The 26,838-nt window shown below is 42.5% G+C and overlaps 1 protein-coding gene across 1 annotated transcript in view; it reads right to left on the bottom strand.

The window, feature by feature from the left end:
• Nucleotides 1-26,838, bottom strand: part of LOC139381558 (ankyrin repeat and fibronectin type III domain containing 1a) — a 229,409-nt gene that overhangs the window by 147,640 nt on the left and 54,931 nt on the right. The window contains exon 6 of the mRNA XM_071125193.1: nt 8,468-8,505. Within this exon, the coding sequence (XP_070981294.1) occupies nt 8,468-8,505 (38 nt within the window). The remainder of the gene's footprint in view (nt 1-8,467; nt 8,506-26,838) is intronic.

Raw genomic sequence — 26,838 nt, 5'->3', positions numbered from 1 at the left:
AACACATAGAAGAGATGCATTACACAAGACTATAGCCCCTTCATACACACACTACAGACAGACCCAAACCCCTCCATTCATTCATCAATCACTAGAGCCCATTGGTATGTGTGGCAGACAGGAGAAAGCTCAATGGACTTCTATAGTGATTCCATTCAAAAGGCACTTCTTTAACCTATGGTAGCCTGGTGTAGGCAGAATAGGGTATGGGGTTGTGTGTGTTGAGTTGAGATGTTTTTTATTTTTTATTGTCACAATAAAAAGGTGCAATGAAATGTGTTGTTTTACAGGGGTCAGCCATGGTAGTATGGCGCCCCTTGCCCCTGGAGAATATTAGGGTTAAGTGCCTTGCTCAAGGGCACATTGCCAGATTTTTCACCTTGTTGGGTATTTGAACCAGCAACCTTTTTGGTTACTGGCTCAATGCTCTAACCGCTAGGCTAGAGTACATGACGTCCTAGAGTACTTGAGCTTTTTCTTGTTGACCTGGGGTTAAGGGTTAAAGGTTAAGGTTAGGGTGGTTAAGATCAACATTAGAGGTTAGAAAGTGCTGTAGACTACATTCTCGCCAGAACATCATGACAACCATGTATTGGCAGAACACACAGATGGGTTCTCTCTCTCTCTCTCTCTCTCTCTCTCTCTCTCTCTCTCTCTCTCTCTCTCTCTCTCTCTCTCTCTCTCTCTCTCTCTCTCTCTCTCTCTCTCTCTCTCTCTCTCTCTCTCTCTCTCTCTCTCTCTCTCTCTCTCTCTCTCTCTCTCTCTCTCTCTCTCTCTCTCTCTCTCTCAATTCAATTCAATTCAATTCAAGGGCTTTATTGGCATGGGAAACATGTGTTAACATTGCCAAAGCAAGTGAGGTAGACAACATACAAAGTGAAAATATAAAGTGAAAAACAACAAAAATTAACAGTAAACATTACACATACAGAGGTTTCAAAACAGTAAAGACATTACAAATGTCATATTATATATATATATATATATATATATACAGTGTTTTAACAATGTACAAATGGTTAAAGGACACAAGATAAAATAAATAAGCATAAATATGGGTTGTATTTACAATGGTGTTTGTTCTTCACTGGTTGCCCTTTTCTCGTGGCAACAGGTCACAAATCTTGCTGCTGTGATGGCACACTGTGGAATTTCACCCAGTAGATATGGGAGTTTTTCAAATTTGGATTTGTTTTCGAATTCTTTGTGGATCTGTGTAATCTGAGGGAAATATGTCTCTCTAATATGGTCATACATTGGGCAGGAGGTTAGGAAGTGCAGCTCAGTTTCCACCTCATTTTGTGGGCAGTGAGCACATAGCCTGTCTTCTCTTGAGAGCCATGTCTGCCTACGGCGGCCTTTCTCAATAGCAAGGCTATGCTCACTGAGTCTGTACATAGTCAAAGCTTTCCTTAATTTTGGGTCAGTCACAGTGGTCAGGTATTCTGCCGCTGTGTACTCTCTGTTTTAGGGCCAAATAGCATTCTAGTTTGCTCTGTTCTTTTGTTAATTCTTTCCAATGTGTCAAGTAATTATCTTTTTGTTTTCTCATGATTTGGTTGGGTCTAATTGTGCTGTTGTCCTGGGGCTCTGTAGGGTGTGTTTGTGTTTGTGAACAGAGCCCCAGGACCAGCTTGCTTAGGGGACTCTTCTCCAGGTTCATCTCTCTGTAGGTGATGGCTTTGTTATGGAAGGTTTGTGAATCACTTCCTTTTAGGTGGTTGTAGAATTTAACGGCTCTTTTCTGGATTTTGATAATTAGTGGGTATCGGCCTAATTCTGCTCTGCATGCATTATTTGGTGTTCTACGTTGTACACGGGGGATATTTTTGCAGAATTCTGCGTGCAGAGTCTCAATTTGGTGTTTGTCCCATTTTGTGAAGTCTTGGTTGGTGAGCGGACCCCAGACCTCACAACCATAAAGGGCAATGGGCTCTATGACTGATTCAAGTATTTTTAGCCAAATCCTAATTGGTATGTTGAAATTTATGTTTCTTTTGATGGCATAGAATGTCCTTCTTGCCTTGTCTCTCAGATCGTTCACAGCTTTGTGGAAGTTACCTGTGGCGCTGATGTTTAGGCCAAGGTATGTATAGTTTTTTGTGTGCTCTAGGGCAACAGTGTCTAGATTGAATTTGTATTTGTGGTCCTGGTGACTGGACCTTTTTTGGAACACCATTATTTTGGTCTTACTGAGATTTACTGTCAGGGCCCAGGTCTGACAGAATCTGTGCATAAGATCTAGGTGCTGCTGTAGGCCCTCCTTGGTTGGTGACAGAAGCACCAGATCATCGGCAAACAGCAGACATTTGACTTCGGATTCTAGCAGGGGGAGGCCGGGTGCTGCAGACTTTTCTAGTGCCCGCGCCAATTCGTTGATATATATGTTGAAGAGGGTGGGGCTTAAGCTGCATCCCTGTCTAACCCCACGACCCTGTGTGAAGAAATGTGTGTGTTTTTTGCCAATTTTAACCGCACACTTGTTGTTTGTGTACATGGATTTTATAATGTCGTATGTTTTACCCCCAACACCACTTTCCATCAGTTTGTATAGCAGACCCTCATGCCAGATTGAGTCGAAGGCTGTTTTGAAATCAACAAAGCATGAGAAGACTTTGCCTTTGTTTTGGTTTGTTTGGTTGTCAATTAGGGTGTGCAGGGTGAATACATGGTCTGTTGTACGGTAATTTGGTAAAAAGCCAATTTGACATTTGCTCAGTACATTGTTTTCATTGAGGAAATGTACGAGTCTGCTGTTAATAATAATGCAGAGGATTTTCCCAAGGTTACTGTTGACACATATTCCACGGTAGTTATTGGGGTCAAATTTGTCTCCACTTTTGTGGATTGGGGTGATCAGTCCTTGGTTCCAAATATTGGGGAAGATGCCAGAGCTAAGTATGATGTTAAAGAGTTTTAGTATAGCCAATTGGAATTTGTTGTCTGTGTATTTGATCATTTCATTGAGGATACCATCAACACCACAGGCCTTTTTGGGTTGGAGGGTTTTTATTTTGTCCTGTAACTCATTCAATGTAATTGGATAATCCAGTGGGTTCTGGTAGTCTTTAATAGATGATTCTAAGATCTGTATTTTATCATGTATATGTTTTTGCTCTTTATTCTTTGTTATAGAGCCAAAAAGATTGGAGAAGTGGTTTACCCATACATCTCCATTTTGGATAGATAATTCGTCTTGTTGTTGTTTGTTTAGTGTTTTCCAATTTTCCCAGAAGTGGTTAGAGTCTATGGATTCTTCAATTGCATTGAGCTGATTTCTGACATGCTGTTCCTTCTTTTTCCGTAGTGTATTTCTGTATTGTTTTAGTGATTCACCATAGTGAAGGCGTAGACTCAGGTTTTCCGGGTCTCTATGTTTTTGGTTGGACAGGTTTCTCAATTTCTTTCTTAGATTTTTGCATTCTTCATCAAACCATTTGTCATTATTGTTCATTTTCTTCGGTTTTCTATTTGAGATTTTTAGATTTGATAGGGAAGCTGAGAGGTCAAATATACTGTTAAGATTTTCTACTGCCAAGTTTACACCTTCACTATTACAGCGGAACGTTTTACCCAGGAAATTGTCTAAAAGGGATTGAATTTGTTGTTGCCTAATTGTTTTTTGGTAGGTTTCCAAACTGCATTCCTTCCATCTATAGCATTTCTTAATGTTACTCAGTTCCTTTGGCTTTGATGCCTCATGATTGATTATTGCTCTGTTTAAGTAGACTGTGATTTTGCTGTGGTCTGATAGGGGTGTCAGTGGGCTGACTGTGAACGCTCTGAGAGACTCTGGGTTGAGGTCGGTGATAAAGTAGTCTACAGTACTACTGCCAAGAGATGAGCTATAGGTGTACCTACCATAGGAGTCCCCTCGAAGCCTACCGTTGACTATGTACATACCCAGCGTGCGACAGAGCTGCAGGAGTTGTGACCCGTTTTTGTTGGTTATGTTGTCATAGTTGTGCCTAGGGGGGCATATGTGGGAGGGAATGCTGTCACCTCCAGGCAGGTGTTTGTCCCCCTGTGTGCTTAGGATGTCAGGTTCTTGTCCGGTTCTGGCATTTAGGTCGCCACAGACTAGTACATGTCCCTGGGCCTGGAAATGATTGATTTCCCCCTCCAGGATGGAGAAGCTGTCTTCATTAAAATATGGGGATTCTAGTGGGGGGATATAGGTAGCACACAGGAGGACATTTTTCTCTGTTAGGATAATTTCCTTTTGAATTTCTAGCCAAATGTAAAATGTTCCTGTTTTTATTAATTTAATGGAGTGAGTTAGGTCTGCTCTATACCAAATTAGCATACCCCCTGAGTCCCTTCCCTGTTTCACACCTGGTAGTTTGGTGGATGGGACTACCAGCTCTCTGTAACCTAGAGGGCAACCAGTAGGTCCGTCTCCTCTATACCAGGTTTCTTGCAGGATGACAATGTCTGTATTACCGATTTCTTTGGTGAAGTCCGGGTTTCTGCTCTTTAGACCAAAGGCAGATGACCTCAGGCCTTGGATATTCCAGGATAATATAGTGAAGGCTTTTTGTTCCATAGAGTGTCCAATGTTGTTGGTCGTGGTTTGGCCTCAGGCCAGTAAGTGTGAGCAGAGCCTGCTGAGCATCTGGTACATGCCATTGGCTTCGGCGAGTGTGAGAGTGGGGGTTGGGACTGTTTGCCCGCTCACTACCTGGGCGTATGTGTGGCTTCCATGTTGAGGCCCTCTTTGCGGGGGTGGGGTGCATGGGGTGGGCAGGAGTAGCATAGGTCTGATCTGAGGGGGCCTAAATGGGGTGTGGGCATGGTTGACGTGGGGGGGTGTTGATTGGTTGGGGTGGGGGTGTGGATGTGTCTGGGTGTACTGTGGTCTGGATGTAATTCCTCTTGGCGTGGGTCCTCTATGTGTAGGTCCAGGGGGGGGTCCTGCAGATCTGGGAGGGTGTCTCGCTGGTCTGGATGGGGTGTCTATTGATCTGTTGCTCCTGTGTGAAGTGTTGGGGATACGTTTGAGAGCGATGTCCTTTAGAGTTCGGGCAAAGGTGGGCACTGCTGCCTTGTAGAGGTGGACCTGGTCATAGAGGCTGTTCAAGTCCAGGGTGGAGTGGTGGGCCAGGAAAACGTTTGGTTTTGAGGCACAGTCACGGGAAATACTTGCATTTACCCGCTGTATTGTGGCAGGGTGGAAGTCTTTTCGTGGTAGCAGGGTGGAGATAACCACTTGTGCGTTGGGGAAAGTAGAAGAAGCCTTTTCAATCACTCCCTTCAGTGCTGTGGCCACTCTTTCCTGCTGTGCTCTCAGGTCGTTTGTGCCTGTGTGTATTATTATGTGGCTGGGTGAGCCTAGTTTGGCCTCAGACAGAAGGTCTAGGGCGCGCTGGGTGTTTGGACACCAGAGTTTAGACACACTGTGTTTGGGAAAAAGTTTTTTTTCTTCTATATATTTCCCATTTGAGTCCATAAGTAGTACAATCTGTGTCTTGTGTTTGTCCTCAGTGGGTGTGGGGGGGTTGTCAAAAGGGCTATCAGGGTGGCTGACAGGGGGGGTGCTCAGAGGGGGTGAGAGCCTCTGGGCTTGGGGTTCTTCATTTGTCTGTTCTGCTGTGATGTCGACTCTATGGTCAGGGTCTGGTGTGGACTGTTCTGCTGTGGTGTCGACTCTATGGTCAGGGTCTGGTGTGGACTGTTCTGCTGTGGTGTCGAGACTTTTGTTGGGTGCTGAGGTGGGCTGTTCTGCTGGCTTCTCTGTGGGGGTGGCCACCTCTCTAGTGGGTTGTTCTCTGTCACACGCCGTCCCCCTCAACTTCTCCTCCATCCCCCTCAACCTCTCCTCCACCAGCAGTCTGATACTCTCCTCTAGTGCTCTGTTCTGCTCCTCTTTCTCCTGTTGTATTTGTCTCACCACTGTCCAAAGTGCAGATATGTCTCTGTCCACCTCCAGCTCTCCGGGTCTGGTTAAGGGGCTGTTGTTGTGCTGGACTGTTGTCTGGGTCTGTGCTGACTGAAGTGTAATCACCTGCTGTTCCAGCTCCACCTGCCTTACCTCCAGCTGGGTGAATTTGTCCTTCATTTCAATGAGGGAGTGGTAATCTGTGCTGGGAGGTTGACTCTCCACTGGGGGTTGCTCATCTGTGGGGTTACATAATGAAGAGGTCTGGTCTGACCCGCTCGGTGTGGGGGTATCTTTATCAAGGGAGAGCTTCTCCTGCTGGGCTAATTCTTTGATTAGGTGAAAGTCCAGCTGAAACTGTTTGTGGTTATTCTGTACCATTACTGTTCCGGATTTATAGATATTTATATTACTTAACTCAGAGTCCTCGTTATCAAGTATTCTGAGTTTCCACCCCTCGTTAATCCCCCCTCTCGTAACAAAGGGGTAGTGTGCTAATATAGCACTGTGCCATGCCAGGGGATGGTTTGTGTGGAAGATAAGGTTGCTGATGTTCCCATTTTTGTAATAGTCAGCAAAAAGTGTTTCTTGATTTTCCATAAGGAGCTTCTTCTTGTGGTCTTTTCTTGCCTTATCATTCTTTACATGCAAAGGGTACTGTATTTTAATTACCTCTGAACAGCGGGAGGGAGCTTCTAAGGCCTCTCCATTTGGTTGGGGTAGACTGTGTGACTCTCCTGCCATTGTTGGGCTAATGGGCTTTGACACCTCTCACTTGACACGTCAGTGCTAGTTGAAGCTGTATCAAGCTTGGCAGAATTATGTTAGAATTCAGTCCTTATAAAGTAATGTTGTGTATTTTTCTTCTTGGCTTTTGGAAATAAAATATTGTTTCAGACTAAACATTACTCACTCAGTTCCCGGTTGGATGGTGTTTTCAGGTTTCTGTTGTTTTCCAGAGAATTTGCTGTATAGGTTAATAAATCCTTGGTTGTTGTGAACTTTCCAGGTGATTCCGTAATTCCGTCCAAAATCAGGTTGTAGGTTTTAAGTTTTGATTTGAAGTAGGGGTTATGTTGAAGAGGGTAGAATCCAGTATGTGTTCCTGACAAAAAATCCAAGTTTATCTAACTCCTAATCTATCTTTTTTAAAGAAAATGCTGAAAAATGCAGGAGCTCTGATCCTGACCTCTGCTCTGATCTTCTTCTGTTTTCTTCAGTCTCTCTCTCTCTCTCTCTCTCTCTCCCTCTCTCTCTCTCTCTCTCTCTCTCTCTCTCTCTCTCTCTCTCTCCTCTACCCATCTCTGTGAAATCTGGAGTCAGCTACAGTATGTTGAGATGCATTCATTCCTCACCTCTCAGAGCATGTGTGGAGTGTGTGTGTGTGTGTTGAGCGTGTCCTTTCCACATCAGCACACGTGTGAGATGTGTATAAAGGCCAGAACAACCCATTTATGTGGTTGTATTGTATTGTTGTATGTTTCAGTTATGTAATGTATTGATTGTTGCTGCCTTCTTGGCCAGGTCACCCTTGAAAAAGAGACTGGGTCTCAATGGACTTTTCCTGGTTAAATAAAGATTTAATTATTGTTGCAGTATAAGGACAGTATGGTTGCACACGTGCACACAGACACGCCCCCCTCCCCCCAACTATGGATCCCAGATCCAAGGTCACTGATAATACGCACATTAATCTCCATGGCTATAGAAGCCCTTGGGCATCACAACACAGTATAATAATATTCCATCAACATGACCCAGGTAAAGGCCACTAAGCCGCCAAAGCCACTGCTATCCAGCTTAAACTATACAGTAAGTGCTGTTGGATTGGCTAATTAACTAGCAAATGCCAAAGCTGTAAATGTGCAGTGTAATACTAATCAATGTAGTGCAAAGAACAAAATAGCAATTATAGTTACTGGGAATTAACTAAAATATGCAAAAGACTAAAACAAATATTATACTGAGCAATTCACTTTCCACAACAGGTTGGTCGCATCATGTTATCCAATCAAGAGATCTCTTACACACTCTCCATCAGAGAGCCCCTATTGGCTCAGAGCAGTGAGCCCGAAAGGTCTTAGAAGAAGAGGTTCATTATTGCTAGAACGTGGCTTAAGCTATTTATTAATTCTTATAAAATATTGTAGAGAAAAGGTGAGCGGAGGATAAACTAGAAACAAATTAGCTGAAAGCTAATGCTTTGAATGAAGAGATTTGTTAATAAACTTGTTGAGCTGCAGACTATTTACAAAAATAACTGATTGGATTTATATACTGCTTTTCCAGATGCACAAAGTGCTTAGAACGAGGGTAAAATAGACAACTATAATCAACTCCTGATTTTTCTTTACAAATCTCTCTACTGTAATTACCAGAGACTGCTCTGATGATGACATGAAAAGTCTGCGTCCCAAATAGCACCCCATTACCTTTATAGTGGACTACCTTTGACCATGACTATAGGGCTCTGGTCAGAAGTAGTGCACTATGTAGGGAAAAAAGTGCCATTTGGGACAAATCCTCTATCTGCAATCCCAATTGTGCAGCTGCCAGACAGCGAGACACAAGAAACGAGAGGACACTTACTTCTTCCTGGTCTCGTATCTGCCTGTTGATCCAAGACTCTGTAGAGGATGAAAAGAGAAGATCATAATTTTGTATGTTTGAGCACGGAGCCACAAATGCATAATACAACATCAATTCATGGGAAATTCCATTCTACATAAATTGTCTCAGTAAAGTGGATCAATATTTAGCCAATAGTCCCCCACCCTTCAGTTCCCTTAGTTTTCCTGGAAAGACCAGATGTAAAGGCTACATGGTAAAGGTTAAATAGTAAAACAGTATGCATCTCACTGAACTAAAACTGTGTTGGGAAAGCAGGACATATGTGGACAACTTCCGCAGAGAATGGACGAAATAAGAAAAAGAGGAGTTGATTGATTGGAAAAGGATTCACTGAGTACAAACCAGGGGATTAACACGGTCAAGAAAATCCCCTTGTTTCCAACGTGGTCCCATGAAGTGAAACATAGGATGTAGATATTATTCTCTTCAGATGACCTTCATACAATATTAACTGGTTTTACACTACGTGGCCAAAAGTATGTGCTCACCGAACATCTCATTCCAATATCATGGGCATTAATATGGAGTTGGTCCCTACTTTTCTGGGTAGGCTTTCCACTATCTGTTGGAACATCGATGCGGGGACTTGCTTCCATTCAGCCACAAGAGCATTAGTGAGGTCGGGCACTGATGTTGGGCTATTAGGAATGGATCGCAGTCAGCGTTCCAATTCATCCCAAAGGCGTTCGATGGGGCTGAGGTCAGGGCTCTGTGCAGGCCAGTCAAGTTTTTCTATAAACCATTTCTGGATGGACCTCGCTTTGTGCATGGGGGAATTGTCATGCTGAAACAGGAAAGGGCCTTCCCCAGACTGTTGCAACAAAGTTGGAAGCACAGAATCGTCTACAATGTCATTGTATGCTGTAGCGTTAAGATTTCTCTTTACTGGAACAAAGGGGCCTAGACTGAATCATGAAAAACATTCTCAGACCATTATTCCACTGAACTTTACAGTTGGCCTATGCATTCAGGCATGTAGCGTTCTCCTGTCATCTGCCAAACCCAGATTAGTTTGTCAGACTGCTAGATGGTCTAGTGTGATTCATCACTCCAGAGAATCCAATGGTGGCGAGCTTTACACCACTCCAGCTGACGCTTGGCATTGTGCATGGTGATATTAGGCTTGTGTGGCCATGGAAACCCATTTCATTAAGCTCCCGACGAACAGTTAATGTGCTGACGTTGCTCCAGAGGCAGTTTGGAACTCAGCAGTGAGTGTTGCAACCAAGGACAGACTATTTTTACGCGCTACACGCTTCAGCACCTATGAGCTGCTTAGCGGTTGTTGCTCCTAAACGTTTCCACTTCACAATAAGAGCACAGATAATTGACCGGGGCAGCTCTAGCAGAGCAAACATTTGTCAAACTGACTTGTTGGAAAGGTGGCATCCTATGACAATGCCATGTTGAAAGTCACGAGGTCTTCAGTAAGGCCATTCTACTGCCAATGTTTGTCTATAGAGAATGCATGGCGGAGTGCTCGATTTTATATACCTGTCAGAAACGGGTGTGGATGAAATAGCCAAATACACTCATTTGAAGGGGTATCCACATGGTTTTATATATACAGTGCCTTCAGAAAGTATTCTCATCAATCTACAAACAATACCTCATAATGACAAATTGAAAACAGGTCTTAGAAATAAATAAAACAATTCTAAACAGAAATACCTTATTTACATAAGTATTCAAACCCTTCGGTATGAGACACGAAATTGAGCTCAGGTGTATCCTGTTTCCATTGATCAGAGTCCAGCTGTGGTTAAATTCAATTGAACGGACATGATTTGGAAAGGTCCCACAGTTGACAGTGCATGTCAGAGCAAAAACCAAGTCAGGAGGTCAAATTAATTGTCCGTAGAGCTCTGAGACAGGATTGTGTCAAGGCACAGATTTGGGGGAGGGTACCAAAACATTTCTGCAGCATTGAAGGTCCCCAAGAACACAGTGGCCTCCATCATTCTTAAATGGAAGAAGTTTGGAACCACCAAGACTCTTCCTAGAGCTGGGCGCCCGGCCAAACTGAGCAATCGCGGGAGAAGGGCCTCAGTCATGGAGGTGAACAAGAACCCAATGGTCACTCTGACAGAGCTCCAGAGTTCCTCTGTGGAGATGGGAGAACCTTCCAGAAGGACAACCATCTCTGCAGCACTCCACCAAATGAGGCATTTATGGTAGAGTGGCCAGACAGAAGCCACTCCTCAGTAACATGAGCATGACAGCCCACATGGAGTTTTCCAAAAGGCACCTAAAGGTCTGATGAAACCAAGATTGAACTCTTTGTCCTCAAATGTCAAATGTCAAGTCTGGATGAATCCTGGCACCATCTCTACGGTGAAGCATGGTGATGGCAGCATCATGCTGTGGGGATGTTTTTCAGCGGCAGGGACTGGGAGACTAGTCAGGATCGAGGGAAAGATGAATGGAGAAAAGTACAGAGACATCCTGTCACGACTTCCGCCGAAGTCAGTTCCTCTCATTACATTTCCCTCATTACTTGCCGTGTATTTAACCCTCTGTTCCCCCCATGTCTGTGTGTGTAATTGTTTATTGTCAAGTTGGCACTCTTCCTGCTGGTTTGCACCGGGTTATATTTTACACCCGTGCTTTTTGACAGCCTGTACTTTGTACTTTGTTATTTTGTACTTAGTGCTGCCTCACTTGTTCTGAGGGCATTTGTTTTGTGATGCGGTTGCGTTCTATTCATTTATTGCCTCAGTAAAGTGCCTTGTCCACTCATCTCTGCTCTCCTGCGCCTGACTTCCTATGCACCAGCTACACTCACACCTTGACAGATCATTGATGAAAACCTGCTCTCGAGTGCTCAGGACCTCAGACTGGGGTGAAGGTTCACCTTCCTACAGGTCAACGACCCTTAGCACACAGCCAAAACAACGTGAGTGGCCCAGGCAGAGCCCGGTCTTGAAACCGATCGAACATCTCTAGAGAGAGCTGAAAACAGCTGTGCAGTGACGCTCCCCATCCAACCTGACAGAGATCGAGAGGATCTGCAGAGAAGAATAGGAGAAACTCCCCAAATACAGGTGTGCCAAGCTTGTAGCATCATAACCAAGAAGACCCGATGCTGTAAAGAGTCTGAATACTTAAGTAAATGTGATATCAGTTTTTTTATTTGTATAAATTTGCAAAAATGTCTAAAAATCTGTTTTCGCTTTGTCATTATGGTGTATTGTGTGTAGATGGATGAGGGGGGAAACAATTTAATACATTTTAGAATAAGGCTGTAACATCAAGGGGTCTGAATACTTTTTGAATGTAGGTTTACTGAGTAAGCTCAAGGGTTTCTATGGTTTTATATGGCTATAGAACAAACTACTTTCCTTGTATTAAGTTATTGCTGACGACGTCACTGTACACTATACAGTGTTTCAATTAAAGAACATATTCCAAGAAACAATTCATTACACAAACATCTTCCAATTGAAGAGAGACATTTTCCAAGAAACAATCATGAACTAATGCACTGGTGGCAGGGGGTAAATGCTCTGTTGTCGTAACAACATGGCAGAATGCTGAGGGAAAATGACTATCATTTTAGCTGTGTGTACATTACGCTGACTTTATTAAACAGAAAAGACACAACCTTACTTATCGAAACAGGGATTTCTATTAGAAGATGGACAACGACGTTCAATTGAATTATATCCCATTCTATTCACCTCTCTTCTATTTAAGCAATAAGGCCAGAGGGTGTGTAGTATATGGTCAATATACCACAGCTAAGAGCTGCTCTTAAGAACGACGCAACGCGGAGTGCCTGGATAGTCTTTAGCCATGCTATATTGGCCATATCTCACAAACCCAGAGGTGCCTTACTGCTATTATAAACTGTTTACCAACATAATTAGAGCAGTAAAAATAATTGTTTTGTCATACGTGGTATGTGGTCTGATTTACCATGGCTGTCAGCCAATCAGATTTCAGGGCTGGAACCACCCAGATTACGATCTGTTTTATTCCAGTGCCTTCTCTGATGTGTTTCAGTGTGCTGTGTTGTACCAGTGTGTTTGAGCAGCAGTATAATGGATGTGCTGTGTTCTCTTTGTAAGGACAGATTCTGTGTCTCCTGCCAGCTCTAAAATGAGACTATCGCTCATCAAACCACTACATGAGAAGAGTGGGAGCTGTAAGCATCACACACACACACACACACACACACACACACACACACACACACACACACACACACACACACACACACACACACACACACACACACACACACACACACACACACACACACACACACACACACACACACACACACACACACACACACACACACACAGAGGAGACAGTCGTGACTCTGAAATCATCCAAACATCAATGCCCTCTCACATCGCTGTCGGCTACATGTCCGTCCCTGCGCAGTCTGATGGGAAACTGGAAGTAATAAATAACCTAACAACACAGATAATACATTATAGACAGAGATCAAAATGTTCTATTTATAAAAGTCTAGGCGGTTATACTCCGGGAATGCCTGCAGGGCACATGCACATAGGTCAACATATCTGTCGCTCTCTTTCTTTCCCTCGCTCTTTCTCCCATGTTCTTTCTCCTTGCATAGCCTTGAAGCTCTCTGGAGTGGAATATGGTGTATTCATCTCCCGGGGTAAGATGATTCAGAGTATGTCTAGTTGAGATGGCGTCAGCAGCAACTAGCAGCCAGGGCCGTCTCTTGTGTACCTCCTAATGGAGTGGTTCTAACAAGAATAAGAACAATGTCCTAATGTTCATGGTACTGCGTCAAAAACCAGGGCGGGTGTGAGATCTGCACATGTTCTTAACTCGTGCTGTTTTGTAAAGACCCTACCCTTTTGTCCTAGGAGCGAACATTTCTTCATGGTCTTAGTTCCCTCACAATGAATGATATATTTTATCAGGCTTTAGAAAATGTTAAGTGTACAGCTTGCATTACAGCCTCCATCTGTCCGTCTGTCGAAACAGGTTATAGTGCAGAGCTACAGCAGGAGCATACCTAAACAGGTGTTGTCCGTCTGTCCATCTGTTACAGCTAAAGGTAGAGCTAGGTGTGCATACTAAAACAGCCCATAGGTAATGTTGTCCATCTGTCTGTCTGTCTGTCCCAGTGGAGGTATAGTGCTACCTCTGCATTCTGAAGTGAGAGGGAGGGATATTTAATACCCCAAGTGTCCCTATGCTGTTCAATAATAAACCACTTTGAGCACTTAAAATTCCCCTTTCAATTAAATCCATTATAATTTACATTATAAAGCAATTACACTGTATACCAGGGTCAGAAATAAGCCCATAAGACAAACTCAACTGATTCAATAAGGAGGATGTCATTCTCATATGTAGTTTTTTTGTGCATTCTATACCCTATGGGCCCTGGTCAAAAGTATTGCACCATTATGGGTCATTATACAGAAGTGGTGCAAATTGGGTGTTCTATTTTTATTTTATTTTTTCCACCAAACTAACTTTCAGCACACGTCTTCCAACGTACTGTATGTCACGTATACATTATACTACTCACACACTTTGTTTGTATTGCATATTTGAAATACTTACCTGAATTCCTTAACACCCCACAACATGAGTTACTACGGAAACATAGTGGAAAAGGTGCAATAAAGGTAAAACAATGCACAGTAGTGACCATTTCATTAACTTTCTATTACGGATTAATTGTAGAAATTTAATTTGCATACATAAAAATACAAATAACTAAAAGCACGGTTTTTAGCCTGATTTCAAAACATTTACATTTCATTTAGAGAAAATGTATCTCTATAATAGTTCTCTGTAAAATGTAAAATGTTGATTGTATGAATCTGAAATTTGTTGACTGATTGAATTATGTTGTTAGATGTTTAAATGATTACGTTATCTATCTTTATTTTGGCAAGATAACAGGTGTTTTGGTGTCACGTATCAATCATAGTGATAAATGGAGGACTCTAGATGAATATAACTCATTTTAGAAAAGACATGGTCATTGATGGCATCCAGCATTTAAAAGTAGTCAACTAGGTGGAGATTCCTATAGGTTGAGAGTGATCAGCCAATGATCATAGAGCAGGGATGGGCAACTCCAGTCCTCGGGGGCCGGAGTGATGTCACACTTTTTCCCCATCCCTAGCAAACACAGCTGATTAAACTAATTGCATTCTAATCTGAAGATAATGATTAGGTGATTATTAGAGTCAGGTGTGTTAGCTGGAGCTGGGGCAAAACACCACTCAGGCCCTTGAGGACTGGAGTTGCCCATTGCTGTCATACTGCATTGTCTTTATTCAAATTGAGCTGCCTTTAAAGGCTAAGGTAATATCCACGAGCCAAGACTTATACCGGGACATTGGTCCCAAGATCCAGTCCAAGACCCAGTGAGTTGAGACCATGACAAGTTAAAACCAAATGTATGCCCTCCCGGGTGGTGCAGTGGTTAAGGGCGCTGTACTGCAGCGCCAGCTGTGCCATCAGAGTCCCTGGGTTTGCGCCCAGGCTCTGTCGTAACCGGCCGCGACCGGGAGGTCCGTGGGGCGACGCACAATTGGCCTAGCGTCGTACGGGTTAGGGAGGGATTGGTCGGTAGGGATCTCCTTGTCTCATCGCGCACCAGCGACTCCTGTGGCGGGCTGGGCGCAGTGCGCGCCAGCCAAGGTTGCCAGCCTCCGACACATTGGTGCGGCTGGCTTCCGGGTTGGATACGCGCTGTGTTAAGAAGCAGTACGGCTGGTTGGGTTGTGTATCGGAGGACGCATGACATTCAGCCTTCGTCTCTCCCGAGCCCGTACGGGAGTTGTAGCAATGAGACAAGATAGTAGCTACTACAACAATTGGATATCACGAAATTGGGGAGAAAAAGGGGTACATTTTTTTTTTAAATGTATGTGGTCTTGTGTGGTCTCAAGACCAAGACATCAAGAGTCCATGGGCCCTTTTTTAAATTGTAAGAAACTCAAGTAGAGTAAACTCGAGTACAGTACAGTAGAACACAGTACAGTAGAGCACAGTGCAGTAGAGCATAGTCCAGTAGGGTATAGTAGGGCACAGTACAGTAGAGCAGTGATTCCCAACCTTTAAAAAAAAATCTTGATGGGACATAACATTTTGCGGCACACCTACAATTTCACTACTAATTTATTTAGTGGTAATGACCATTTCATCTGATCTGCAAATAATATATTTTTTTGTGACAGGTTTTTTACAGATAAAATAGGGTTTATTTGAAAAGGTAGTTTTCATAGTTCCTAAACTTGTGTGCACTCTTAAGAGCATCCCACAAATCTGTGCCAGAATTTTTTTTTTTATGTCCAGTAAAATAGAGGCCTTTAGTTTTGAACAGTTTGTGCTAGAGAAGAGCTACACTACATGACCAAAAGTATGTGGGCACCTGCTCGTCGAACATCTCATTCCAAAATCATAGGCATTAATATGGAGTTGGTCCCCCCTTTGCAACTATAACAGCATCCACTCTTCTGAGAAAGCTTTCCACTAGATGTTGGAACATTGCGAGGACTTGCTTCCATTCAGCCTGAAGAGCATTAGCAATGTCAGCCACTGATATTGGGCGATTAGACCTGGCTTCCAGATGGTGTTCCAATTCCTCCCAAAGGTGTTCGATGGGGTTGAGGTCAGGGCTCTGTGCAAGTCAGTCAAGTTCTTCCACACTGATCTTGACAAACCATTTCTGTTTGGATCTCAATTTGTGCATGGGGGGCATTGTCATGCTGAAACAGGAAAGGGCCTTCCCCAAACTTCGCGGCTGAGCCGTTGTTGCTCCTAGACGTTTCCACTTAACAATAAGAACACTTACAGTTGACCGAGGCAGCTCTAGCAGGGCAGAAATTTGATGAATTGACTTGTTGGAAAGGTGGTATCCTATGACGGTGCCACGTTGAAAGTCACTGAGTGCTTCAGTAAGGGCCATTCTACTGCCAATGTTTGTCTATGGGGATTGCATGGCTGTGTGCTCGATTTTATACAACTGTCAGCAACGGGTGTGGCTGAAATAGCCGAATCCACTAATTTGAAGGGGTGTCCACATACTTTATTTGTTAATGACAGAGGCTGTGGTACAGTGGTTCTTGATTTAAAAGTTGCATCTTAGTAGTACACAGCTTGCGGGCTGCCGCAGAATTCTATGGCACGTTACTTAAGTGTAAACTATTGTTGCCATTAATGCTAGTTAGTGCTAGTTTGACCACCAGAGGGCATCTATGAGAATTATTTGACGGTGTTTAAAATTGTCTGTACTAGAGAATTTAAAGCCTTTTTAATTCTAAGAAAAATGAAAAAATGAAATCCTCAGGGTTTCCATCAGTGGCTGCGACTGAAGAGCAAAATAATCCTAACATTTCCACACCCTAATTGTAGGCTAACAAATACCCAAATGGAGATTCAGTGAAAATACAAATCTCATTGATTTATCAAGACCAGCCTCCATGCTTTTCTCAGAGCAGCGCAAAACGGTGCTGAAATAGTTGAACATATGCTATTGCTTCAAATCCTATTATAACAATTGGATGAATTTGGGTGTTCCAGTAAGCAACAGTTTGTTGCCTTCATTAACAGACTTTATTCCAATATTTCTGTCATTCAGTGATATTTATTCCCATAGTAATTCATTATGGATCCATCCAGAAAAAAAACCCAATGCATTTGGTGGACTCGGCAAGCGTCTATTTTCCTGCTGATAGCCCATCAAGGGTGCATGGCTTATTTTGTATTCTTAAAAAGAACTCCAGCACAGAGAACAGAAAGGAGCCTTGAATAATTAAACATGCTGGTAAAATACTGTTAGACATGGGGATTATGTTCACGGACAGTGCTATTTGCCTGTGTTACGCCGTACACGAAAGCCCTGGAAAATGAACAGGCACAGTAGGCTACAACACTGTAAGGTAGGCCTAATAATGCTAAAAATAATGCTTAAATAAATCGACTTGGTCTTTACTGTATGCTGCACATTGTTACATTGTATTCCATTTCCAGCGAGACCATTCAAGCCATCGACTCACTGATGGTTGAAGGCAATCTGGAATCTGCTGGCATCACCGCACAACATCAACATCACTCTAACCACAGTCAGAAGACAGTTGAAGAAACTTCAGTGGACTTATGGAAAGGCTCTGTAAGACATTTTATATATATATATATATATATATATATATATATATATATATATATATATATATATATATACACACAGTTGAAGTCGGACGTTTACATACACTTAGGTTGGAGTCATTAAAACTCCCCTTTCAGCCACTCCACAAATTTCTTGTTAACAAACTACAGTTTTGGCAAGTTGGTTAGGAAATCTACTTTGTGAATGACACAAGTAATTTTTCCAACAATTGTTTACAGACAGATTATTTCACCTATAATTCACTGTATCACAATTCCAGTGGGTCAGAAGTTAACATACACTAAGTAGACTGTGCCTTTAAACAGCCTGGAAAATTCCAGAAAATGTCATGGCTTTAGAAGCTTCTGACAGGCTAATTGACATAATTTGAGTCAATTAGAGGTGTATCTGTGGATGTATTTCAAGGCCTACCATCAAAGCAGTGCCTCTTTGCTTGACATCATGGGAAAATCAAAAGAAATCAGCCAAGACCTCAGAAAAATAACTGTAGACCTCCACAAGTCTGGTTCATCCTTGGGAGCAATTTCCAAATGTCTGAAGGTATCAAGTTCATCTGTACAAACAATAGTACGCAAGTATAAACACCATGCGACCACGCTGCCGTCATACCGCTCAGAAAGGAGACGCGTTCTGTCTCCTAGAGATGAACGTACTTTGGTGCGAAAAGTGCAAATCAATCGCAGAACAAAAACAAAGGACGTTGTGAAGATGCTGGAGGAAACAGGTACAAAAGTATCTGTATCTACAGTAGAGGTCGACCGACTAATCGGAATGGCTGAAAACAATCAATCTTAACATAATCACTAGTTAACTACACATGGTTGATAATATTACTAGTTTATTTAGCTTGTCCTGCGTTGCATATAATCGATGCGGTGCCTGTTAATTTATCATTGAATCACAGCCTACTTCGCCAAACGGGTGATTTAACAAGCGCATTTGTGAAAAAAGCACAGTCGTTGCACCAATGTGTACCTAACCATAAACATCAATGCCTTTCTTAAAATCAATACACAACTATATATTTTTAAACCTGCATATTTAGTTAATATTGCCTGCTAACATGAACTTCTTTTAACTTGGGAAATTGTGTCACTTCTCTTGCATTCTGTGCAACAGAGTCAGGGTATATGCAGCAGTTTGGGCCGCCTGGCTCGTTGCGAACTGTGTGAAGACCATTTCTTCCTAACAAAGAAAGCCAACTTCACCAAACGGGGGATGATTTAACAAAAGCGCATTTGCTAAAAGAGCACAATCATTGCGCGAATGTACCTAACCATAAACACCAATGCCTTTCTTAATATTAATACACAGAAGTATATATTTTTAAACATGATTATTTAGTTTAAAGAAATTCATTTTAGAAGGCAATATTATCTAGGGAAATTGTGTCACTTCTCGTGCGTTCATTGCACGCAGAGTCAGGGTATATGCAACAGTTTGGGCCGCCTGGCTCATTGCAAACTAATTTGCCAGAATGTTACATAATTATGACAAAACATTGAAGGTTGTGCATTGTAACAGCAAAATGTAGACTTATGGTTGCCACCCGTTAGATAAAATACGGAATGGTTACGTATTTCACTGAAAGAATAGACGTTTTGTTTTCGAAATGATAGTTTCCAGATATGACCATATTAATGACCTAAGGCTCGTATTTCTGTGTGTTATTATATTATAATTAAGTCTATAATTTGATAGAGCAGTCTGAGCGGTGGTAGGCAGCAGCAGGCTCGTAAGCATTCATTCAAACAGCACTTTCCTGCATTTTCCCCCCCCACCTTTATTTAACCAGGTAGGCTAGTTGAGAACAAGTTCTCATTTGCAAGATAAAGCATAGCAATTCGACACATACAACAACACAGAGTTACACATGGAATAGACCAAACATACAGTCAATAATACAGTAGAAAAAAGAAAACAAAAAAGTCTATATACAGTGTGTGCAAATAAGGTAAGATAAGGGAGGTAAAGGCAATAAATAGGTCATGGTGGCGAAGTAATTACAATACAGCAATTAAATAGTGGAATGGTAGATGTGCAGAAGATGAATGTGCAAGTAGAGATACTGGGGTGCAAAGGAGCAAGATAGATAAATAAATACAGTATGGGGATGAGATAGATAGATGAGCAGATTACAGATGCCTATGTACAGGTGCAGTGATCTGTGAGCTGCTCTGACAGCTGGTGTTTGAAGCTAGTGAGGGAGATATGAGTCTCCAGCTTCAGTGATTTTTGCAGTTTGTTCCAGTCATTGGCAACAGAGAACTGGAAGGAAAGGCGACCAAATGAGAAATTGGATTTGGGGGTGACCAGTGAGATATACCTGCTGGAGTGCATGCTACGAGTGGGTGCTGCTATGGTAACCAGTGAGCTGGGATAAGGCGGGGCTTTACCTAGCAGAGCCTTTTAGATCACCTGTAGCCAGTGGGTTTGGCGACGAGTATAAAGCGAGGGCCAAAGAACGAGACCGTAAAGGTCGCAGTGGTGGTTAGTGTATGGGGCTTTGGTGACAAAACGGATGGCACTGGGATAGACTGCATCCAATTTGTTGAGTAGAGAGTTGGAGGCTATTTTATAGATGACATCGCCGAAGTCGAGGATCGGTAGGATGGTCTGTTTTACGAGGGTATGTTTGGCAGCATGAGTGAAGGATGCTTTGTTGCGATATAGGAAGCCGATTATAGATTTAATTTTGGATTGGAGATGCTTAATGTGAGTCTGGGAGGAGAGTTGACAGTCTAACCAGACACCTAGGTATTTGTAGTTGTCCAAGTACTCTAAGTCAGAGCCGTCCAGAGTAGTGATGCTGGACGGGCGGGCAGGTGCGGACAGTGATCGATTGAAGAGCATGCATTTAGTTGTACTTGCATTTAAGAGCAGTTGGAGGCCACGGAAGGAGAGTTGTATATGGCATTGAAGCTCGTCTGGAGGTTAGTTAACAAAGAGTCCAAATAAGGGCCAGAAGTATACAGAATGGTGTCGTCTGCGTAGAGGTAAATCAGAGAATCAACAGCAGCAAGCGCGACATCATTGATGTATACAGAGAAGAATGTCGTCCCGAGAATTGAACCCTGCGGCACCCCCATAGAGACTGCCAGAGGTCTGGACAACAGGCCCTCCGATTTGACACACTGAATTCAATCTGAGAAGTAGTTGGTAAACCAGGCAAGGCAATCATTTGAGAAACCAAGGCTGTCGAGTCTGCCAATAAGAATGTGGTGATTGACAGAGTCGGAAAAACTTGGCCAGGTCGATGAATACGGCTGCACAGTAATGTCTCTTATCGATGACGGTTATGATGTTGCTTAGGACCTTGAGCGTGGCTGAGGTGCACCCATGACCAGCTCTTAAACCAGATTGCATAGCGGAGAAGGTATGGTGGGATTCGAAATGGTAGGTAATCTGTTTGTTAACTTGGCTTTCGAAGACCTTAGAAAGACAGGGTAGGATAGATATAGGTTTGTAGCAGTTTGGGTCTAGAGTGTCACCCCCTTTAAAGAGGGGGATGACCACGGCAGCTTTCCAATCTTTGGGAATCTCAGATGATACGAAAGAGAGGTTGAACAGGCTAGTAATAGGGCATGCAACAATTTCGGCAGATCATTTTAGAAAGAGAGGGTCAGATTGTCTAGCCCGGCTGATACGTAGGGGTCCAGATTTTGCAGCTCTTTCAGAACATCAGCTATCTGGATTTGGGTGAAGGAGAAATGGTGAGGCCTTTGGCGGGTTGCTGTGGAGGGTGCCGGGGAGTTGACCGGGGTAGGGGTAGCCAGGTGGAAAGCATGGCCAGCCGTAGAGAAATGCTTTTTGAAATTCTCAATTATAGTGGATTTAATCGGTGGTAACAGTGTTTCCTAGCCTCAGAGCAGTGGGCAGCTGGGAGGAGGTGCTCTTATTCTCCATGGACTTTACAGTGTCCCAGAACTTTTTTGAGTTTGTACAACAGGATGCAAATTTCTGTTAGAAAAAGCTAGCCTTAGCTTTCCTAACTGCCTGTGTATATTTGTTCCTAACTTCCCTGAAAAGTTGCATATCACGGGGGCTATTCAATGCCAATGTAGAACGCCACAGGATGGTTTTGTGCTGGTCAAGGGCAGACAGATCTGCAGTGAACCAAGGACTATATCTATTCCTAGTTCTACATTTTTTGAATGAGGCATGCTTATTTAAGATGGTGAGGAAGGCACTTTTAAAGAATTACCAGGCATCCTCTAGTGACGGGATGAGGTCAATGTCATTACAGGATACCCCGGCCATGTCAATTAGAAAGGCCTACACGCAGAGGTTTTTTAGGGAGTGTTTGACAGTGATTTGACAGTGATGCAGGCAATGAGGCAGTGATCGCTGAGATCTTGACTGAAAACAGCAGAGGTGTATTTGGAGGGCAAGTTAGTTTGGATGATATCTATGATGGTGCCCTTGTTTACGGATTTGGGGTTGTACCTGGTGGGTTCATTGATAATTTGTGTGAAATTGAGGGCATCAAGCTTAGATTGTAGGATGGCCGGGGTGTTAACCATGTCCCAGTTTAGGTCACCTAGTAGCACGAGCTCAGAAGATAGATGGGGGGAAATCAATTCACATATGGTGTCAAGGGCACAGCTGGGGGCAGAGGGTGGTCTATAGCAAGCGGCAACAGTGAGAGACTTATTTCTGGAAAGGTGAATTTTTAGAAGTAGAAGCTTGAATTGTTTGGGTACAGACCTGGATAGTAAGACAAAACTCTGCAGGCTGTCTTTGCGGTAGATTGCAACACCGTCCCCTTTGGCAGTTCTATTTTGGCGGAAAATGTTATAGTTAGGGACGGAGATTTCAGGGTTTTTGCTGGTTTTCATAAGCCAGGATTCAGACACTGCTAAGACATTTGCCAGCAGCTCTTCGCTGTGCTTCAAGCATTGCACTATTTATGACTTCAAGCCTATCAACTCCCGAGTTTAGGCTGGCAATACTAAAGTACCTCCAATAGCCAACATCCAATAGTCAAAAGGTAGAGTGGGACAAAAAAGTATTTAGTCAGCCACCAATTGTGCAAGTTCTCCCACTTAAAAAGATGAGAGAGGCCTGTAATTTTCATCATAGGTACACTTCAACTATGACAGACAAAATTAGAAAAAAAATCCAGAAAATCACTTTGTAGGATTTTTTATGAATTTATTTGCAAATTATGGTGGAAAATAAGTATTTGGTCAATAACAAAAGTTTATCTCAATACTTTGTTATATACCCTTTGTTGGCATTGACAGAGGTCAAACGTTTTCTGTAAGTCTTCACAAGGTTTTCACACACTGTTGCTGGTATTTTGGCCCATTCCTCAATGCAGATCTCCTCTAGAGCAGTGATGTTTTGGGGCTGTTGCTGGGCAACACGGACTTTCAACTCCCTCCAAAGATTTTCTATGGGGTTGAGGTATTGTAGTGGCAATCACGAAGTCCTGACCTTAATCCTATGGAAAATTTGTGGGCAGAACTGAAAACGTGTGTGTGAGCAAGGAGGCCTACAAACCTGATTCAGTTACACCAGCTCTGTCAGGAGGAATGGGCCAAAATTCACCCAACTTATTTTGGGAAGTTTGCGGAAGGCTACCCGAAACGTTTGACCCAAGCTAAACAATTAAAAAGGCAATGCTACAAAATACTAATTCAGTGTATATAAACTTCTGACCCACTGGGAATGTGATGAAAGAAATAAAAGCTGAAATAAATCACACTCTCAATCAACTATTATTCTGACATTTCACATTCTTAAAATAAAGTGGTGATCCTAACTGACCTAAAACAGGAAATTTTTACTTGGATTAAATGTCAGGAATTGTGAAAAACTGAGTTTAAGTGTATTTGGCTAAGGTGTATGTAAACTTCTGACTTCAACTCTGTGTGTGTGTGTGTGTGTGTGTGTGTGTGTGTGTGTGTGTGTGTGTGTGTGTGTGTATATATATAAATCTTTTTTTTTCTTCCCGATGTCAGCAGCATCATGCTGTGGGGATGCTTTTCAGTGGCAGGGACTGGGAGACTAGTCAGGATCGAGGGAAAGATGAACGGAGCAAAGTACATTGAGATCCTTGATGAAGATCTGCTCCAGAGCGCTCACCTTAGACTGGGTTTTCCTTCCAACAGTGCCTTGACACAATCCTGTCTCTGAGCTCTATGGACAAATCCTTTGACCTCATGGCTTGGTTTTTGCTCGAATATGCACTGTCAACTGTGGGACCTTATATAGACAGGTGTGTGCTTTCCCAAATCATATCCAATTAATTGAATTTAAAACAGGTGGACTCCAATCAAGTTGTAGAAACATCTCAAGGATTATCAATTGAAACGGGATGCACCTGAGATCAATTTAGAGTCTCATAGCAAAGGGTCTGAATACTTAAGGTATTTCTGTTTTTTGTTTTTAATACATGGTTTTCGCTTCATCGTTATGGGGTATTGTGTGTAGATTTATGTTTTTTATTTTTTATTTAATCTATTTTAGAATAAGGCTGTAACGTAACAAAATGTGGAAAAAGTCAAGGGGTCTGAATACTTTCCAAATGCACTGTATGATGTCAATTGTTTTGGTTTCGATTTGGAAAATGTTGACTTATTTTAGACTTTAAAGAATCCCCATAGCTAACATATGGCTGGCTATGTCATTTGCACAGATGTACATCCCAGCAAACATATGTTTTTGTCCCAAAACCGTACCATACACATTTCTTGACATATTAGATGTCGGTAGTGACACTTGTTAAAAATCCCATCACCTGGTGATATTTGTAGGGGTGTGGTTTAAGGCACCTTCATTCCACAGTCTTGTAACGTTTGTGTTTCAGAAGTTACATCAAAAGATGTTTACATCAAAAGATGCTCAAAACATAGTTTTGAGAAAGATGCTTAAAAATAAACAAAATAACTGATTAAATCAGTATCTTTCAATGTAATAATAGAACAACAAGCTGTAAATCATGAATTGCATTACGTTTAGGAGTCCGTGTTGGGTACAGCCACCTCTCAATATAAATGTGTATAAAAAATGACTTTGTACTATATTAATTTAACAATATATTTGTTATTGCCTTGGATTGAAAATAAATGTCCTAAGTTCGGAGACTTAACAGGACACTTAATTTGTTTTTTTGTGTTGGGACTGCAATTTACACCACTTCTGTAGAATCACCCATATAGGGAATAGGGTTCCATTTGGAACAGCCCCCTTACTAGCATGTTGATATTTGGTGAATGTCATTCTCTCTCTAGGCTGCTCTGTACTGCTGCCCTGTCTCTTTAATGTCTGAGGTTCTCTCAGTCTGCTAATTCAGTCACTGTGAGTGTGTGTACGCGTTCGTGCGTGTGCGTAAGGCAACAGATCGCAATACAACGGACTGATTCAGGTTCACCTCCTACAGCTCTGTAATTACTGAGGACAGAGAAAGAACCATGGCCTTTACTGGAAGGGGAAAATTGAAAGAGAGAGAGAGGCCGGAGAGAGATAGGTGTGAGAGACAGAGGTGGAAGAGAGAGAGGGAGGGGTGGGAGAGAGAGAGAGAGAGAGAGAGAGAGAGAGAGAGAGAGAGAGAGAGAGAGAGAGAGAGAGAGAGAGAATGAGATAAAGGCATCATTACATTTACAGTGCCTTGCGAAAGTATTCGGCCCCCTTGAACTTTGCGACCTTTTGCCACATTTCAGGCTTCAAACATAAAGATATAAAACTGTATTTTTTTGTGAAGAATCAACAACAAGTGGGACACAATCATGAAGTGGAACGACATTTATTGGATATTTCAAACTTTTTTAACAAATCAAAAACGGAAAAATTGGGCGTGCAAAATTATTCAGCCCCCTTAAGTTAATACTTTGTAGCGCCACCTTTTGCTGCGATTACAGCTGTAAGTCGCTTGGGGTATGTCTCTATCAGTTTTGCACATCGAGAGACTGACATTTTTTCCCATTCCTCCTTGCAAAACAGCTCGAGCTCAGTGAGGTTGGATGGAGAGCATTTGTGAACAGCAGTTTTCAGTTCTTTCCACAGATTCTCGATTGGATTCAGGTCTGGACTTTGACTTGGCTATTCTAACACCTGGATATGTTTATTTTTGAACCATTCCATTGTAGATTTTGCTTTATGTTTTGGATCATTGTCTTGTTGGAAGACAAATCTCTGTCCCAGTCTCAGGTCTTTTGCAGACTCCATCAGGTTTTCTTCCAGAATGGTCCTGTATTTGGCTCCATCCATCTTCCCATCAATTTTAACCATCTTCCCTGTCCCTGCTGAAGAAAAGCAGGCCCAAACCATGATGCTGCCACCACCATGTTTGACAGTGGGGATGGTGTGTTCAGGGTGATGAGCTGTGTTGCTTTTACGCCAAACATAACGTTTTGCATTGTTGCCAAAAAGTTCAATTTTGGTTTCATCTGACCAGAGCACCTTCTTCCACATGTTTGGTGTGTCTCCCAGGTGGCTTGTGGCAAACTTTAAACGACACTTTTTATGGATATCTTTAAGAAATGGCTTTCTTCTTGCCACTCTTCCATAAAGGCCAGATTTCTGCAATATATGACTGATTGTTTTCCTATGGACAGAGTCTCCCACCTCAGCTGTAGATCTCTGCAGTTCATCCAAAGTGATCATGGGCCTCTTGGCTGCATCTCTGATCAGTCTTCTCCTTGTATGAGCTGAAAGTTTAGAGGGACGGCCAGGTCTTGGTAGATTTTCAGTGGTCTGATACTCCTTCCATTTCAATATTATCGCTTGCACAGTGCTCCTTGGGATGTTTAAAGCTTGGGAAATATTTTTGTATGCAAATCCGGCTTTAAACTTCTTCACAACAGTATCTCGGACCTGCCTGGTGTGTTCCTTGTTCTTCATGATGCTCTCTGCGCTTTTAACGGACCTCTGAGACTATCACAGTGCAGGTGCATTTATACGGAGACTTGATTAAAAAAATAAAAAGAGCAAAAGTCAAATAGTCAAATAGATCGATACATATTGGGCCAGGTGTCAGGTTGTAAAAAATGACAGGGACATTCCTAATGAACCTCGATAACCCAACGAGGCAAAGCTGACAACTTTATCATCATTAGTCATTTAGGTCAACATTGGATCATTCAGAGATCCTCACTGAACTTCTGGAGAGAGTTTGCTGCACTGAAAGTAAAGGGGCTGAATAATTTTGCACGCCCAATTTTTCAGTTTTTGATTTGTTAAA

Source organism: Oncorhynchus clarkii, chromosome 23 (genome assembly GCF_045791955.1).
Source record: "Oncorhynchus clarkii lewisi isolate Uvic-CL-2024 chromosome 23, UVic_Ocla_1.0, whole genome shotgun sequence".
Classification (NCBI taxonomy): Eukaryota; Metazoa; Chordata; class Actinopteri; order Salmoniformes; family Salmonidae; genus Oncorhynchus; species Oncorhynchus clarkii.
This window is presented reverse-complemented; position numbering and strand designations above follow the sequence as displayed.